This window comes from Hylaeus volcanicus, chromosome 4, assembly GCF_026283585.1.
Source record: "Hylaeus volcanicus isolate JK05 chromosome 4, UHH_iyHylVolc1.0_haploid, whole genome shotgun sequence".
Taxonomy (NCBI): Eukaryota; Metazoa; Arthropoda; class Insecta; order Hymenoptera; family Colletidae; genus Hylaeus; species Hylaeus volcanicus.
Genome location: NC_071979.1, coordinates 12,272,134 through 12,292,335, shown reverse-complemented (window position 1 = coordinate 12,292,335; position 20,202 = coordinate 12,272,134). Strand labels below are relative to the sequence as shown.

At 32.5% G+C, this 20,202-nt stretch overlaps 1 protein-coding gene across 3 annotated transcripts in view; it reads right to left on the bottom strand.

Moving 5' to 3' along the window:
- Window positions 1-21: 21 nt before the first annotated feature.
- LOC128875577 (myc box-dependent-interacting protein 1) overlaps window positions 22-20,202 on the bottom strand; it is a 75,209-nt gene continuing 55,028 nt past the window's right edge. The window contains exons 2-9 of one of the 3 annotated variants that reach the window (XM_054121268.1): window positions 15,645-15,780; window positions 7,819-8,009; window positions 6,739-7,011; window positions 4,554-4,672; window positions 4,361-4,404; window positions 4,014-4,187; window positions 3,134-3,312; window positions 22-3,046 (exon numbers count right to left, since the gene is read on the bottom strand). In XM_054121268.1, coding sequence (XP_053977243.1) covers window positions 2,966-3,046; window positions 3,134-3,312; window positions 4,014-4,187; window positions 4,361-4,404; window positions 4,554-4,672; window positions 6,739-7,011; window positions 7,819-8,009; window positions 15,645-15,780 — 1,197 coding nt within the window. In that variant the 3' untranslated portion in view covers window positions 22-2,965. The remainder of the gene's footprint in view (window positions 3,047-3,133; window positions 3,313-4,013; window positions 4,188-4,360; window positions 4,405-4,553; window positions 4,673-6,738; window positions 7,012-7,818; window positions 8,010-15,644; window positions 15,781-20,202) is intronic. The other 2 variants (XM_054121269.1, XM_054121270.1) reach the window with 2 other exon arrangements.

Sequence of the window (20,202 nt, the reverse complement as noted above, 5' to 3'; positions counted from 1 at the left end):
TTAAATCATAAACACTTATACTACAAACCAGTAATTGTTTATTATAATCGTCGCCCATTGAAAAGGACAATTAAAGCAATAAAAGTATATACGTATTATAGTTTATATTAAGGTTATGAAGATATGACTGATCGTTTCAATAAAATAAAACAACAAGGCATAAAAATGACAAATGATATAACAATTGATTGCTCCACTGCTACACTAAATTCAGACCTCACTACTATTACTTGGGTGCATTAGAAATTCTAATTAACATCGATGGTTGTTGCTTGTATGTTACATTAATAAATAAATATAACATAAAGAAGACAAGTAGTGATTATTTCGTGAAATACATTTCTATATATGACAGACTTGTTTGCAAATATTAACTTTAAAACAATACTTACAAGTAACTTTAAATACTTTTCGTATCAGTCATAAAAAAAAAATATATATATATATTAAAATAGAAGACTTGATACATTTACTTTATGATTTGATACTTTGATTACAATTTGTGTTGTTATATTTTATATCTTCAGCACACAATATTGTTATTGAATTTGTAATCTACATAGTTTTCTTTCAAATCAGAAAGAATAACATTTATTTACTGCTTATCTTCTTTAAGTTCGTTAAATGCATTTGCTTACTTTCTCAAGAGATTGAACAATTTATCATATTAATACCATTAAAAGATCTATTTTCCAGTAATTACTGTTATTCGCATTATTGCTCATTTGTGACACATATCTGTTTCGGTTGACTACAATTTCGGTTTCTCTGGAATTAAAATAATTACCGTTGTTCTAGATAGTACTAACAATTGCATTTAATTTGTAACATGGTAGTGTCATTAATGACATCACATTATTGGTATCTAGAATACTGCATCATATTGGCACATTCGCTCATTAGTTACATAAAAATTACTGGATCTGTACTTCAAACACACAAAAGGATAAATCAGAATAATCATATAAATGTCAAGTAAAGAAGCAACTTTCATGCTTCGCTTTTTATTGGCATAATATTCGGTATAATATATTAATATTAGAGAAAACATTGATAATGAATTAAATATTGCTCTTATAATTTAAAATCATATTCAGACAAAATATTTATTTATTTTAATATCAATGGAATGTTTACTTATTCAGATTATATAATAATTGGATTCACGATAATTAAGCGAAGCATGATATGTTACATTACAATAATATTTGATTGAAATGTCGATTTTTTTGTATTCTGTATTTAATATCGCATATAATCGTATATCATATGTAAACTCTCTTTACGCTTAAGAACAAAAAAAGTGTATCGACACTTTTTTCCTAGCATCATTATTTAAATATTTTTTTTTATTTTTCACCTGCTTTTTGTTGGTCCACTTCATACAATATAAATGTACGTCCATTTATTATCATTATGAATATCATATAGGTATGATATTCAGTATCATTATGAATATCATATAGGTATGATATTCAGTATCATTATGAATATCATATAATTATGATATTCAGTATCATTATGAATATCATATAGTTATATAGTATAATTGTAAAATATGTCAACATTACGTTTTCATATCATGCACCTGCAATGCTTGGCAACAAGCATATTATTTGTCTACAGTTTCAATTCGTACATGGGGTTAATTATTAGTGTGACAATGGATCAATCTTTCAACCATAAAACTTTTCATTTATAAAATAAACAATCCAACTTTTCTACATTGTGTATGTCTCAGATCAATGTATAATAAAATAAAAGGACACACGACTTAGTGGAAGCTGAAATTGGCAGACTCCGTGTTCTTCTTTGTAATCATACATTATGGTAGCACTAGTTGTTATACAAGATTTGGTGTACGATTTTTTTCGAGACATCTATCTAACGATTATTAATTAAAACTACAAATTTTTTTCGTTGGATCATCGATCGATACTAATTTCACTTTTGCTACACAAATGGATACAACGGCTATAATGGTAACCTAATTAATCATCGTCATTATTTGATTTTTCATGTATACATATCTGAAAAATACTTGGTCATTGAATATTTTATTTATATATTTTATGATATACTCTAAACAAAAAAGATGTAAATGAGATTTTGAGAACAAATTTTCAGACGTATATCATCGATAAAACATAATATTTCTGTTAACAGAATTATATAGAAAATTCTTAGGATAACATTCTCATCATTTGTATATTATGATGTTTAGCTTTGATATACGGATGTATCGAAGTTTACTTATATAATTTTGTTATAAACTACTCGATCGAGTCAAAAATTTGGCATATCGTCTATATTAATATTCTTAATGGGATCTAGTTGTAATTTTCCCCTCGTCCTATAAGTAAAGATCATAAAATCCTAATATATGAATGCAGATCTGTAATTGGAGTTCCACGATTTGATAATTCCTTGTCAAGGTAGGGTATTGCAGAGATGCTTTCATCGTTACATTAGTCCTTAATAATAATTTCAGTGGCCACAAAGTTATTCCATAAAATATTCTTAAGATATATACTTCTATGTACAATTTCATAAAATAATATTAATTTAATATATAGCTTTTTATATTATACTCGTAGTATTGCATGATGTATTACAATATATTATTTAATTACTTAAATATTTCATTCGATTATTAATGATGTGTATTCGTACATTGGATATGAGAGATCCCATATTACAGACAATGAATGTTGGCACAGACAGTGGCTGGGTTAAGGCACTTTGGGGTGATTAATTCTCCACAGTACCCTCCAGCATAACTATCTTATCACACCCCTTCCCTTCCCGTAGCCCTTCATTGTGTATTCGTTATTTACTTTTTTACTATATATAATACCTCGGATGACTGTGTATGACTCTCACTTTTAATATTGAAACTATTCTTAAAGTAGAATACACTGTTTCAGTGAGCATTGGAGTGTAATAGCTGAATTCGATAAAGCTCTCACAGTGGCTTTGTAAAATTCGCTGGGAACATACCCTTTTCATCTGTGCCTTCTTTGATACCCATTAACCAACCCTGCTCCTAAAGCAACAAAACATTTTATCGTATTTTATAAGTTTCGTGCACTAAGAAATTTCTAGAGAAAAGATTAAACAAGGGAATACAAACCTGTTCTTCTGGATCATCGTACTCCACTACGCGAATAATATCACCGACGTCGAATGACAATTCGTCCACGTCTTCGCATCTATATTTATAAGTCGCCTTGACTCTATACAAAACCCCAGGTGGCAAGTTGTCAGTCGTTGCCCCTACAGAGAAATTGGTACCATTTTCATATTCCACCTCTAAAATAATTGAATCCGCCTCATTAGTCATGGACCTCTGATCTAGCTCTGTGTAAAATTTGACTTTCATCGATTAAGTGCAAATTAAATTCAATTACTAAAATCTTTTATCGAAAATTCTGATACATTATTCAGAATCAGAATGATCATTTCTATTCAATGTTTCAGCAAGACCATGCATAAATGGGCAGGCAACATACTTCTATCGTTACAATATGTACTATTACAAGTTTACGTGTCTACTAGTTACATGTTACGTGCTTCGAGTAATAATTTGGAGAATCGTTTTATTCCCTGTCTATGATATTTATCCTATGTATGCTTACCGATGTAGGAGCTGCGAAACGTACGTTACTCGCTAAGAAATGATTATGCAATCGATTATTTTAGCTACATCCAATAAACGTCACTGCGCTTGTTATTTTCTAATGTGTCCTTGCACATTTAAGCGATAATTCAACTTTCAGCCGTATACGAACGTATATACAAAACACTCCAAATTGTACTCATGTGTTGTTTAGATTTAGTAATGATTAGTTTAATACAAAAGAAAATTTACATATACATAAACGACACATATAGAAGAATCCTTATTTTGCAAACTGTCCCGTCGAAACCTTCAACTGTGGTTACATTAACGTTTCCCACTCGAGTCATCGGTCGCGCAACCGATGACATTTACTCCTACACAGCATACTTACCAACAGGAATATCGTACAACTCTTCCACTCGTTTAGAAGCCGCGACTGTGCTTTGCGGAGACTCATCCTGATTATTGAGGGAATTATCATTGCTGTTAGCATTGCTGTTAGCATTGCCGTTTAATTGAGTAGTCGGTGATGTATCTCTTGCTGCCGGAGCGGAATCCTCCACAGCTGTAACACGCAATAAAGCTCACTCAAAACTAAACGTTTAGCCACATAATTATGTATTCGACAACTTCTTATGTGGCACGACTACGTCACATGCATGCACAAGATATTAGTACACAAACGAGTCAAATGCAAAAAAAAAAAATGACGCGGCTGGACACATAGTGAATATTTACCTGGTGAAATATTATTCTGAGCTGGTTGCGTGTTGATTATTAAACTGAAACAAGTTGAAAGCGGTTAATATCGTAGAAATGCCAATCTGTAACTTATTAATCCTATGCGGTTCTATGTTGAGCGAGGAAAATTGATAAAAATCAGGAAATCAGAACCGCGAAGTGTTAAGCGTGCTTCGACTAGTTCACTTACGAAGAGTTGGCGTTTGGCGATTTTGGAGATTGCGGTTCCGTGTTTTTCTTCAGCGTGTACGATCCTCTCTGACTTTCGTTGGCCAATTTATCGACGATTGCCTCTAGTTCAGAATATACCTAAAATATGAAAGCGTCGAGTTACGGTTATTAAGAGGAATATTCAGAAGATACAACAAGAAGGAATATACAAGGGTGTCCCAAAAATATTGGAGTTCCTTGAAAGGGGTGGTTGGGGGAGATTTAAAACAACTGTTTTCTTAGCGAAAATGTTTGAAGTCAGCCCTTTCAAAGAACTCCAACATTTTTGGGACACCCTGTATATTTCGTCAATCCTTAGATGAAATATTTAGTTTGGAAAAATAGTCGATAGAATCTGTTTAAGCATTTTATTTATCTTTGGATTTTTAATGAGAAATAATTTAAATGAAAATAGTCAGTTCTATAATATAGGGTATCTCGCTTAAATCGAACATCAATCTAGTTTCTTCGCTGCTGTTGAAAGGAAGAAATGATTTATTAGGTTGTCCCGAAAGTTTCTTTCGCGAGTTGCACTCGATTATTTTATGTGGTCGTGTTTATATAAATAGACAATCTAATTTCATAGATATTCATGTTGTAACAGTAATGGAGCAAAATGAATCGGGCACAATTTAGTAATGTAACTTAGTAATGTACTTATTAATAAAGCGAAAGAAACTTTTGGGACAACCTATTAAATCAAATCTATGATAATATTTCTGTTGATATTAAGTGATCGTTACATTCTAAATATTCGCTCTTAGCTTCAATCCGTTCCATAGATCGACCTGTTTCTTATGAAGTAAGATTCCAGATTAGAAATGAATACAATCATGATTAACACATTGATCGTCACGTCACCCATGCATGGGTGACGGTGCTCTTTACTGAAGAACTAAACAAATTAATTCTGAAAGTCAAGTGGCAAAAAAAAATTTTTTAATGAAATTCTTAAAGTTACAAAAATAAACAGAACAATAATTGTTTGATTGTGTAGTTTTCAATACAGTCTTTAAACAAAATTTGACCGTAGTGGAAATTTTCAAGGGTATTGGTCTGGTAGTCAAGGTGTTAAGTATTTGTACTTGATAATTTTAACACTTTATTTACCGGGAGCTTATTTATAGGCTTTTTAATTGCAGTATTTAGCTTTTCGAATGTATTTACTGTGTTGATGGTTGTCTACTTACAAATGTTCAGTTTTTGGAAACAGACTTGGCTTTCAATGTACCTAGTAACAGTATGGAGGAATTATTGCCAGCCTTGATTGGTATATGCTACTGTAGAAGATTCTTTTTTGAATTAAAGACTGTTTCTAAATAGCCCGGTAGATAAAGTGTTAATACAATGGGTGTAGTAAGTATTCGTACACTGGTCAATTAAAAAAAAAGAACTACATTCAATTGTAATTTATTAACTTCTTCTTTATAAATAATGACATTCTACGTATTCTTGGAAATCTGTACACTAGATGCAGTATAAACAAAATTAGTTATTTATATAAGTTGCAAAATTAACAAGAAAAGAACAACAAATCGATAGAAATATAGAAGCAATAAGTATTCGAACAAATGTTAAATTTTCAAAACTTCATTAAAAAAAAAAACATGAAATTTACATTAATTTACATTAATTTATAAACAATTAATACTTCGTGGGATTTCATTTTGATTTTATAATTGCTGAAATTTTTCTAGGCATTAGGTAAATTAACTTTTAATGTTATTCGGGATGGAATCTTCTTCCAGTCTTGTATTAAAACATCTTTTAAGACTTTTTTACTGGAATTTTGATGTTTCTAATTCGTACGAAGCTATAAACTGATGTGTTTATGTTACAAATTCTACTGTAAATGGTTCGTTATAAAAACCGTACGAATATTTATTGCTTCTATATTTCTGCTAATTTTTCGTACTTTCTTGTTAATTTCGCAAATTATATAAACCAATGACTGTTGTTTGGACAATATCTATTCTAGAGATTTCCGAGAATATGTAGAATATCATTGATTATAAAAAAAGAAATTAATAAACTACAATTTCACAAAAGTTTTTTAGGAAATTGATCGGCGTTCGAATACATTCTACACCTACTGTATGGTCTGGGAACACGAGGGGATAAGATACTGGTTGTTCGCGTGGAAGAAATATAATTTTCTTACGTACCTTGGCGCTTTCGGTGTGGAACACTTGTTCAGCAGCGAATAAGGTTTGCAGATTAGTCACGAGGAAAAGAACACGCGAGTCGTACAAAGCAGGCAATTCGTCATGAAGTTCCGAATTAAGTTGTTCGTATGTACGCTTAGCCTCTTCCAGTAATTCTTTTCCCCGGGTAACTTTCAGCTCGTCTCGTTTCCTCGGATTACATTGCAGCGATTGAAAGTTGTGCCTCTGATTGTCGTAATCTACCAGCTTTCGCCCCCGCTTGTCGATCTTTTTCTGTAAATTTCATCGTGACATTCACAGTTCAATCGGTTGTGCACAATTACGTTTTAACATGGCGAAATGAAAAGTTACCAAATAATAACGCAATTGGTGCAATACAAAATATATTAAATAACTGACGATGAACATATAAAAAAATTAAGTTTTAACGAAACAATAATATTAACCCCCTTTTAAATTAAAAATGGTTTTTAGTAAATTAAAATATAACTAAAATTCTTGGAAGAAGTACAAAAATAACCATTTATTTGGAGCAAAAATGATATATAAGGGTAATTTATTTGTTCTATATTGGTTATTCAATTTAGGAAGTTTGACACGACTGTACATTTGCAAATAAAAGCGGTGCGAGGAAAATTTTGTCTTTCAAACAAACAAAAATTAATTTAAATACCTTTCGTCGTATATATTAGGTGGACTGGAAAGTAATGTCGTTTATTTTACATTAAATTCAAACAAATTTTTAATAAATTCCTTTTTTTTAATCAATTATGTAACCGCCCTCGTTATCAACAGCCTTTTGCCATTTAGTGTAAAAATGTTGAATGCCAGATCGATAAAAATCACTGAACTAGTGAGTGATAAACAAGTATTTCAAATTGAAAAAACGACATTACTTTCCAGTCCAGCTAATAAAACATACGTACGGGTCGAATTGATAATCCCTTTAAATAAAATAAGCTACAAGTTATTCCAAATTATTACAATGTCGGTAACGAACAACTATTTCATATAATTTGGATAAATTGTGTAGAAGAAATGAAAGGAAATTTTTGTAATAACTTAGGTTGTAAGATGTACCCTCATCTCTGGAAATTGACTTTGATATGTGTTGAGAGGCACGAGAACTTGATCCGCAAGTTTATGAGTGAAGTCTTGCCACAGCATATCTAGATTTTGAGCCTGCACGTACAACAGATCATGACCGGTCCATTGACTTTCGTAGATTTCATTGAATGAGTCCATGAGGGTCTTCGAGGCCGCTTGCACCGCTGCAAACATACACAGACAAATCTCATGATGATTTTATTGCGTATAAATATATTTCAATAAATTTATCAGCACAGACATTTCTATTAATTCTTTGACTGCGAAGGGCGTATACATATATACATATAAGCCAACAAGAAATGGGTTCAGAGAAATGTTTGTGATCGTTGAATTAATTTTTTAAAAATATCAGCTTATACGGGATGACGAGACGAAACTTTTTTATATTTACAGTTTAATCATAGGATGGTTAGTTTCGAAAATAAAAATTGAAAAGTTAAAAGTTCATTGGAAAAATTGAATTTTAGGAAAAAGGTCTTCTACGTTTTCAATTTTTAACTCTGAAACTAAACGTCTTACGAATAAACTGTAAATACAAAAAAAGTTCCGTTTTGTCATTCTCTATAAGGTGATACTTTTTTTCAAATTCGATTGTTTGACTGTTGTTTTTTTTCTTTATGAGAACAGCCGAGGTCAGAACACTACGAGATCTCAGGAGAAAGGTCTTTTAGTTTTTAATTAATATTTTTGAAACTAATAGTCCGAGAGCTCGCGACATAAAATTTCGGCCAATTTCATTACAAATATCCTTTGGCTATTTGACTGTTTTCTACTAAAGAATAAAAATAATCCAAGGTTGGCAGACCACAAACGGTGCATAGAAGGTCGGAAACATGTAAGAAATAACAGTATCTTTGACTGAAATCATTATTACTGAAATTTTTAGAATGTATTGTTGACATACCAAATTGCATAAAAAAGTTGGTCTGGCAGATTGTAAGCGGTTCTAAATGGGTCTGGCAGTCGGAAAACCTTGTCGGAAAAACGAAGTAGTTTGACTGAAATCATTATTTCTGAAACTTTTTGTATAAACAATATGTAATACGTAGGGTTAACAAAATTTGGTCTGGCAAACTTTGAGTGGTGATAAATCGGTCTGGCAGCCGTTTAAGGCCAGGTTACACCAATAAAACGTGTTTTTTTAAATAAATTTTGTTTATAATAAAAAAAATACTTCAGAATCAAACTTTTTACAGCTGAAAGTACATATATTAAACTATTTGAAAAAAAAATTTTTTCTTTTTTTTTTTTAAATGGCGGCTCTGAAAATGGCTGCTCAAACTTGTCCAATTTGTTGGCTGGTGTCATCATTTCTTGGAAACGAATCATCTGAAAGAAAAAAATAAAACGGTTTCATATTCTGTATCGAATTGGCTATGGTCGGTACTACAACCAAAAATATTCAGTGTTATTTAAAAAAGTTATAAACAATTAAAAGTGCAAAAAAAGGGTCGAAAAATTCAAAAGTCCGCCATTTTGTTTTTTTTTTTTCGGTGAAAATGTTTCATTGTAGTACCGACCATAGCCAATGCGATACAGAATATGAAACCATTTTATTTTTTGCTTTCAGATGATTCGTTTCCAAGAAATGATGACAGCCGCCAACAAATTGGACAAGTTTGAGCAGCCATTTTCAGAGCCGCCATTTAAAAAAAAAAAAGAAAAAATTTTTTTTTCAAATAGTTTAATATATGTACTTTCAGCTGTAAAAAGTTTGATTCTGAAGTATTTTTTTTATTATAAACAAAATTTATTTAAAAAAACACGTTTTATTGGTGTAACCTGGCCTTAAAAGAGCGAACACATGCGCGCCGTGCAATTTCATGACTTATTGAAGTTAAATAATAATAATAATTGTATGAAGTAAAAATCATCACAACGATATTCTATAAATAACTAATGTATATAATGTTTGAAAATAATTATTACTTTAGAGTTTTATTAGATTATCGAGATCTCAACGTCGGTATCGCATGTGTGCGTTCTTTTAAACGGCTGCCATACCGATTTAACACCGCTCAAAGTTTGCCAGACCAAACTTTTTTAACGCTATGTATTACATATTGTTTATAGAAAAAGTTTCAGAAATAATGATATCAGTTACTTGATAGTTTTATTAGATGTTTTAATGAACTACTTCGTTTTTCCGACAAGGTTTTCCGACTGCCAGACCCATTTAGAATCGCTTACAATCTGCCAGACCAACTTTTTTTATGCAATTTGGTATGTCAACAATACATGCTAAAAATTTCAGTAGTAATGATTTTGGCCAAAAATCAAATTATTATAATACGCCATAGTGAAGCGTTGCACCACTGGATTCATGCCAGACCAAGCATTTCTGAACTAGGGAGACATACCATCTTCGGAAAACAGGTTCATTTGTGTAATGAAATGAGTCACCCATTTCTGTCGCGGGCTCTCGGACTATAAACGTCTTACGAATAAACTGTAAATACAAAAAAAGTTCCGATTTGTCATTCTCTATAAGGTGATACTTTTTTTCAAATTCGATTGTTTGACTGTTGTTTTTTTTCTTTAAGAGAACAGTCGAGGTAAGGTCACTACGAGATCTCAAGAAAAAAGGTCTTTTAATTTTTAATATTTATTTTTGAAACTAAACGTTTTACGAATAAACTGTAAATACAAAAAAAGTTCCGTCTTATTATGCCTTATAAGCTGATATTTTTGAAAAATTCACACCTCTACGTCTCTTAGAATTTCCAGCAAAAATCGTTCCGCGATCAAAGGGTTAATTTGTCGAATATGAAATAATTTAAAATAAACTTTGAAGCAAGTAAAAATAAATTTACAATGCTATTCCCTAAAAGTGTTTATATAGATATATTTCTATAAATTAATTATTTTTAAATTATAATTAATCTAATAATATTCATATTATGAAATAACATTGTTTCTTAAAGTACCTGCTCCAAATAGGAGTATATTATTCATGCAGATTTGTTTTTCTCATAAAACAATTATCACGGATAACAGAACAGCTGATAATGAGTTGCGAAAGAAACTTTCGAGACAACCTAATGTAATGTGACTTCCGAAATAGGTATTTAATTTCACGATATTTTTAATTATATTTGAGTGAGGTTAAACAGTTGTTGTATAGTGCACGTGTCGAATATTTTGTTGAGAACTATTTCGTAAAGAAGTTCCACCAAATGTGAAGAATTACGAATTACTTTGAGATATTTTATGAGCGTGAGCAACTTTCAAGTACATACTCATCTGTTGCCGACGGTGTAGCCACTCGAACAATAAACGATACGATTTATCACGAAAGTGGAAACCATACGAATACGTGTGTCTATCGACAAGTTTTGCGTTCAGCTGTCGCTGATACAGCGCATGCGGGTATTTATGCGCAAATGCCGTTGCGAACCATCCCGACTAACGCAAGGAAAGGTAAAAGTCAGCTGCGTAGAAATGAGTTTCCGTGAAAGGTTACGGAAGCTGTTTGTCCTCGAAATGCTCATTCTTACATTCTCGGCAGATACCAATTACTGTAAATAACAACATGACTACACGAAAACAGTGCCAAGCGCCTAGGTATGACCTTAGACCAGTGTTTCCCAATGTGGTGCGTGGGCCCCACATTGGGAGCAATTCGATTGTTAACACTTTATCTACAGTAGCATATGCCAATCTAGGCTGACAATAATTCCTCCATACTGTTACTAGGTACAGTGAGTAACTTTAATATTCGGGTTAGTAGGACTGTTTGTTTACAAACACAGTCGACTGTTTGGATGATACTAACAAGCTTTATTTCATCAGTTATTCTTCGATAACCGTTACGTGCATGTGTATAATCCCACGCAAAGCAATAACACGCATAATGTACAACAACTTGTGATTTTTCACAATGCAAAGGGGAAATCATGTAGACAGATTGCTACCATACTCAACATGAGTAAGAGTACAGTGGCAAATATCATCAAACGGTTCAAATACGAGGATCGTATAGACTCTGTACCCCAAAAGGACCAACCGAACAAGTTGGATCCACGTGATAAGAGGAAACTAATAAGAAAAATAAAGAAGGATCCTTCACTCGGTGCAGCAAAATTAGCAACAGAGCTTTTAAACGAGACTGGAAAGAAGGTACATCCCCCAAACAATCCGCAGAGCCTTAAAAGATAGTGGTTACAATGGAAGAGTAGCTAGGAAGAAACCGTATGTGAATGAACAGGATCGAAAGAAGAGATTAAATTTTGCTAAAGAATTTGTTTTCAAGGAAGAAACATGATGGAACGATGTCATTTTTACCGACGAAAGTAAATTTAACATTTTCGGATCAGATGGACGAAGGATGGTGCGGCGCAAGAAAAATGAAGAATTTAAATTTAAAAATCTAAGGCCAACTGTAAAGCATGAAGGAGTGAGTGTGCTTGTCTGACACTGTATATCCACATTTGGGCTGGGCGAATTAGTTTTTATTGACAATATTATAGAGAAAAATGTGTATTTGAACATATTAAAAAATAATTTACACAAAAGTGCTACACAAATGGGAATTTTAAACACATTTAAGTTTTACCAGGACAATGACCCGAAACATAAGGCACGCATCGTGCAAGAATATTTACTGTATAATTGTCCAAAAGTTTTACAACCAGCACCTCAATCACCTGACCTCGATCCTATCGAAAATGTGTGGAATGAACTAGAGTGACGTATCAGGACAACAACAATATCTTCAAAAGAAATGTTGAAATATCGGTTAAAAGAAGAATTGGACAAAATAACTATTGATTATTTAAAAAAAAATCATTAGCAATATGCCACAACGTTTAAAAGAAGTGATACAACAGAATGGCTACCCAGCAAGATATTAAAACACATATTATTATAAAAATTAGCCTCAAAATAAATAGTTTCTAAAAGTGTCCGAGTATTAAAGTAACGCGAAAAACAGACAACGTTTTGTTTGAATCGTGTTGTTTAGCAATTACAGTAAGTTATGTAAATGAAACTTATACTATTGTTTACTAAATATATACATTAATATAATACTTGATTATGTTTTTTGCTTGTTTTGTTAGAAACGAAGTTATGATGTGATAATGTAAAAATCTCATAGTGTCCGAACATTAAAGTTACTCACTGTACATTGAAAGGCAAGTCTGTTACCAAACACTGAACATTGTTCGTAGACAACCATCAACACAGTAAATAAATTCGGAAAGCTAAATACTGGAATTAAAAACTTTGTTTTGCTTAAAAATCTTCCTAATCATGTGGAAAATGCTTTCGCAAAGGTCTACTGTATGCTCCTGGAATCGTAGTTTAGTTTTACACAGCCGTAAGAGAAAAACTTTGTCTTTATACAACCGTAAACTTTAAACGCGTTTTTCTCAAAACCACATTTTCCAAATTTGCGAAAGCTATATTTCATCGAATTTTTATCTGATTCGCTTGGTTCAGAGTTTAAATTGAAGATAATTAAGTTTATATGCGGATAAACCTCGACTCTTCATAAAGTATTATTATAGCATGAAGTTATTGCAAATTAACGGTCAACTTGTTTCGTTCATTTTCATGTTTCTTTCCGTCATTTTTGCAATTGACAATTTTTTTGGTGCAAACTCAGGTTCATCCGCATTTTATATACATACTATAGAATAATCTTTTTTATTTTCTATTTCGGAAGTTTTCCAAGGATTCCGGGTATCTCGCAGTTTTGATCGAATCCTTCGCTTGCTACTATTATATCTATAGAGGGTGGTCCACCCAGATATTTTTTGAAAATATCTCGAGATCTAATCATTTTTTTGCCATGGTATCCGTTTCTATTTAAAGAAATGATGCAATTGTTAATTGCACATGCACTACTGTGTCTAAAAAAAAATTTTTAAGGCCTACAGATGTAGTGCTCTTCGAACCATTTATCTTTCTCCTTTGGCATTTTCTCGTAAATGCAATAATAACGGAGTTATGACTTGAAACAATTGCGTGGACCACCCTGTATATGTATATGTATATTCAAATTAAATCTTTAATGTCAAATTTTTTTCCTTGAACGTACCTTGATATGTAAAATAAAGTTTCACGAACAAAAATAAATTACATTTTAATGTGATACGCATTGGAAACAAAACTTGGCTGTATCATACTCCCTCCTTAAAGGGGGCAATTTGAAAATGGATTCGTCCAGAGTTTAAGTTAACCGTATGGCGATTTGCAGTCGTTATTCGAGCTGGGTAAACCTCGAATATAATTAACTTCTTTCCGTCACGCTAGTAGCCGAAATGCTTAGTGCCGGGATCTCAGTTTCCGCAATGTATCGCAGTAACGCTCAGCATTCATCGTTGGTGTTAATGTGAAATAAACGTTCGTTAAGTTGTTGTAAAAGCCTCGTTGTTTTAAAAAATATAAAACAATATAGAAAAATCATTCATTAAAATTATTTCTTACTCGAATTTCAGTTCTCCATTATATATTTTGAAAATTTACTTAGTGCGTGTGCTCAATAATTTCCTAGTGATTTCTTCCTAAAACCTATCATTTAAGTTTTTTTAGTGAACATTTCCATTTTTAAATATTCAAAATTATTTATATACTGGAGGGGAGAAAAGTTTAGATGGGGCATAACACGAAAAAGGTTGGAAACACTGCCTTAGATACTTAATTACGTTGGAAAGACTATCGCATGATCCCCCCAAAAATATATAATTCCATTTAAAAAACGAAACTTCACCATCATATCTTCTAAATTGATAATAGAGCCCATTGTATCCTGCAATTTACATATAAACAATTTTTTCGTATTATCAATAGTTATTGAAATATACGTCTGTCACACTTTAGCGTGGACATCCTGTATGTAGATAAATTGATGGTTAGGTCTGTGTGAAACTGGTAATTCAACTTTGTGGAAGCTCATGATTATTTAAAAAAATAAAAACATGAGTTACTCGGTCTGTAAACAAAATAAAACGCGTTGTAAAGTTCGATATTTATTGCGAGTTACCGTTGGGAAAAAGTTCAAGTGTTCAAGGTACTCCGAGCTTGAAACGTCAATTGGTTTTTATACCGTTTCTTTCGACTGGTCATAACTTACTTGAATTATTTATTACCATCCTTGTAAATGTACTCACCTTGACGGAAGCAACGACACGATGCGAGAGTAAAATTACAGGTCGGAAAAACGAAAACATTAGAAATTAGATACTATGTAGAGTAGAGATTCTTCCTGCAGTCTTCTCGAAGTGTATAGTTACACTAAATGCAATTTTAACACGAAGTGTACACAATTTTATGTTCTTTTGCAGGATCAATTATGATCAATTTTTAGATTCGTGATTTTTTCAAATTATTTTTATAATACTCTTGATACCAGTTAATCCCTTTTATTCTTGAATTTATAAAATAACATAATAAGCACAGTGTCGTCGTTATGACATCAATTTCCTGTATTCTCTCAAAAAAATATGGCTATTTTAATATACAGACAGAGTATTTTACTTCATCATTGCGACTGTTTATACAAATTAATATTTTCATAGAGAAAAGAATTTAAACATTTTATATAATTTTGCATTTGTGCACATTCGTATAGAGTTCTCCGTATCTCCATTTGTTATAAATGCATGAACATCCGTAACCTATTTATCATGAATATTTCTTCTCCGAAATATACCTGTTATTTTTCTTATGAATTTCGTCGTAGAACGTGGTAAATATGTCGCTAGTCACGGATGAATTTTAATCGCGTTAAAGGAGTTACGCAATGCGCTGCGCCGGCATCCTAGAATTCGATTCCATTCCAATCGACTCACCTCGAACACACCTGATGTAATTGTTGAACTCCTTTTGCAACCTGTTAGCGGCATTTTGCTGTCTCAGAAAGTTCTGTAGATGTTCGTCAAATATGTCATCCGCGGTTCGGTCCACCTTGCCCAAATTTTGGAGGAACTGCAACGAGAAAGGGAACAAATCACATTCGCATCGATCACTCAACAAATTCTATTCGTTTGATCATCATATGTTAACCCTTTGCACTCGACAACAGTTTAGGTAACAATTTAGGCCGATCGCACACGGGCGCAACTCATCAGTTTTAAACCACTTTGAAACTACATAGTTGCATGCGACCGTAGATCTAAGTAAAACAAAGATAGTGGAGTAGGTAAAACAAAGAGTTTGCAACACTAATTTCAAATCGGTTGCGCCTGTGTGTGTTCGGCCTTAGACGACTAAACCTTCTTCTATGTAGCATGATTGGAGAATCGTGGAAATAAGATGCCTGTGATGTTGATGCGACCTTAAACAAATTAAATATATATATAAAAGAAAAAAATTTACTAGTGCTTCAAAGTGTACCAGTTTACACCTTAGACATTTATTCATGAACTAATATCGCTACAAGATTCAAGGAAATCTAAAATAATCGAAGACTGTCGCAACTCATTCGCCTCTCGAGTGCAAAGGGTTAACTTCTTCACGAATATTCTGCCATACGTGTACGTTTTCTAATTACACGAACGCTAGAAAGTTCTATTTAGTCTTAAAAGATAGAGAAGTGTTTTCTAAATATGAAGACATATTCCTTTAGAATTATCTGCTCTTTTGAATGCCTGTAAATGAACACCGAAGATCAAAAAGTTGGCGACGCGACTACTTTTCACGAAATACTTTTGTATTTTTATGAAAAGTTATTCGTCTAGGTCGAATTTACTATGCATTATAGGATTCTGCAAACATTTCTGAAGAGAAAACCACCCGCAGTAAATGTTGGAACGTTTTCTAGTTCGTACAGATCCAGAAAATATTAATTTAGAACGCACGAATTCTGTTTGCCGGCGCGCAGGCTTCGCTCGCTTTATATCGGTGAATCAGGGCCGTCGTCATGCGTTCTGCACAATCGTCGCCACGTGCTTGGATAATAACCATCAAATTCTCGTAACTTGGTTAAAATTCGCCCCACATTGACGAATAGAAAACCATTTTAAAGCTTAATGTTTCTACTTTTCGATACTTTAATCTTTTGTTATTTAAGTTAGTGTTTGGGGAGTAAACTCTGCTCTAAAGAGAGATTTTTTATAGTTAGCAGTTTTCATTAAAAATTAACAACAAAATATACAATTACAGATTGAATTAATTGTTAAATAATTCAATTTAGATTTAAATAAAGTTTGCTCAATACCAAATTAGCAAAAGTCGAATAATTGAAGATACAAAAACGGGAAATTAATGATTAAAATTTAAACAGTAGAAAATTGTCTCCGTTTTGTTAAGTTGCAGTATAAATGAAACATTAAAAATGAAGAATTACTTATCTGGAACATGTAAATGTAATACAAAAACCGATAGCGCGTGGCACCGATTAGGCGAATCCCGTAGCGACGGCCCTGACTGACCGAAACATAGCGAACAATGGCTGTGCAGCGGCAAAACACAGTTCATGCGTTCCGAGTTGACATTTTGTCAAACCGTATGGATTAGAAACCGTTCCAACATTTGCCGCGGGTGGTTTTCTCTTGAGAAATGTTTGCAGAATCCGATAACGTAGTGTAAAATCGACCTAGGTGAATAACTTTTCATTAAAATACAAAAGTATTTCGTGAAAGATTCACGCATCATCACCTTTTTGAACTTCGGTGTTCATTTACAGGCATTCAAAGGAGCAGATAATTCTAAAGGAATATGTCTTCATATTCAGAAAACACTCCTCTATCTTTTAAGACTAAATAGAACTTTCTAGCGCTCGTAGTTTTCAAGTAGTACTACGTTTTCTCTAAAAATCGACCGTTTTTACAAAATCTCGTATTTCTCGAAAACTAAGGGTGATGGAGCAATTTCACTTTCAGATTCGTATTTAGGACGAGGAACCCTATAAGAATCACCTTGTGGATATCGCGGAAAAAAAATCGTGTTGGACAGTGTTATTAGCTGTAGAAATAGAAATTAATTCTATGCCTTTATATTTTATCGTTCATAACTATGGTTTAAGTAAAAATGTTTACTCGTCAGTTTGTTACGTTTAATTAGCAACCTTCTATCTTCTCAACTTGATCTGCATTACAATCAATTTATATAGAGTAGAACCTCTTTTATCCAAACTTTGAGAGCTTACAAACTTCTGTCAATGTTCTAGTTTGAGAAACACTGTTGTAAACTATTTACCGAACGCTGTAATCTTTTGATCTACATACCGTGATTCATTGTTATTTATACACAGCAGATTGTGCATTTGTCGATGCATAATTAAAACACACTCTAGACAGAAGCCTCGTAACAATTACGAACCATTTGCGTCGACGAACCATGTGTCGAGTATACGAGCGCTGCTCGCAAAATTCATAACTTCTAAACTAATCAATTTTCGCCCTTTGGCGTAAATACATCAATGAATCTTTATACAAACATTTTTTCCGTAATTTCAATTACGTATACAAACGTGTACAAAATTTCAAATAATTTTATTGAACCGTTCGTTCGTTATAAATTCATAAATAAAGCCTTATTTTCAGCGTTTTACTTGTAACTCCCTCCTTAAGCAACACATTTTGCGCGGAATACCACCGCTGCAGTCGCGTTAAATTTTGTTCCACAGAACTCTTATTACAGTCTAACATCACTTTCAATTCGTTTCAAAATAGTAATTGGTGTCCGGCTTTGTCCAGCATTACGCGTAATAGACACTAAATTACACCAACGTCACTATTACCTTGTCACTCGTATCCTACACTCGATGCGATCCATCGTTGTTAACCCTGGTACAATTTCTATCGAAGGGGATCGTGGGCAGAGATGAGATGCGACGAAACAAGCCAATATACGATATGATTTTTCTTTCTACTGTTTATTTTTGTAATTTTCTTTTTATTTTAATTAATAAGAGAAATACATTAAACGGTGGCCTTTTATAGTAATAATAACAATCTGTGACTCGAGATGCAAATAAAACGAGTATTTCCGAATTGATTAACCATTTATAAAGCATACAGTACAATTTAATAGTCGCTTAAATACTAATAAGAATTACGGCTCAGAATAAGTCTTCATTGAAATGTTTCGCTTTTATATTACTATAAAAATAATTGCATATATTTCATTTTTTTAATAAAAATATAATATAAATACCGAGGTATACCTAATAAGTTTAGAGAACTCGAAGAGCCGAAATGTTTCGCTTTTATATTATTATAAAAATAATTGCATATAAATAAGTCTACATTGAAGACATTAATCGTAAGAAATTTTTCTTTTTTTTTACATCTATTGATTTGAATAACTAAAAATTCATTTCTGCCAATAGTTAAATTAATTATTTATTAACAATACTTGTTGTAGCAATTGTGGGGAGTATAATTTTGCTGTAATATTAATCTTTCGCGGATTATTTTCTCTCGATGGATCCAACGAGTCTTCGAATCGATCGTAACGCTGTTATTTTTTTTTTTTTTTTTATTTAATAAGCTTAACGTTGCATCAACATCATGGATTATTAGCGACTTACAACATATACCATGATTTATTCTTAATGATATTTTTGCTAATATCTCCGAAATTGTAAGAAATATTGAACAATTTTTAAATACAAAATTTAATGGTTTATCGGAGTTATAGAAACTAAAAACTATTAAAAACTACTAAATTTTGTATTTAAAATCTGACGTCGTATAAGAACTTACACTTCAATAAAAGATGACGGGACAAACATGTTTGCAGCGTAATTTTTTTGTTCATATTTAACGTCGCATCAACCTTTGGTTATTAACGACAGTTTCTTATGAGGTTTTCTCCAATGTTAGATGTTGGTCCATACGTTTTCTTGCGTAAATTTTTATTTTCTTCCAAATCCATTACTTTGAAAACCGTGTAAATCGAGGGTTAGGTGACTTTATTTTTAGTATCGCAAAAATTCCTCGCGTCGAGGTTGAAAAGTGAATAGAAGATCAACTTGGTGTAAAGTGGCCAGCAAAGGAGCGTATAAGCGTAAACGTATTGAAAGTAGAGACGAGTAAAAATAACGAGTTGGCTCGTCGTTCTCGGTTAATCGATTAATAACACCATTGTAGACCTGACATAACCAGATTTTTCTGTGAACGCAAAAAACAACAGAAACTATAATGATACGGAGAAGCGAAGCCTTTGAAGCTTTGAACCGTGTTCCTAATCGACCGATAAGAGGAAAAGGCAAGATACATTTTTCGTGACTTGCAATTGAATGATACTCGAATTAACCCTTTGCATTCGAGAGGTGACTCTCAGTCACCACTAGGTTTTCTTTTGCTTCAATTTCTTTGGAACTCAAGGGCCAATAAAATGATTGTCGTGTAGGCAAAGGTGACCTGATTCTCAAATCTCAAATTAGGGATTTAATTTTCGAAG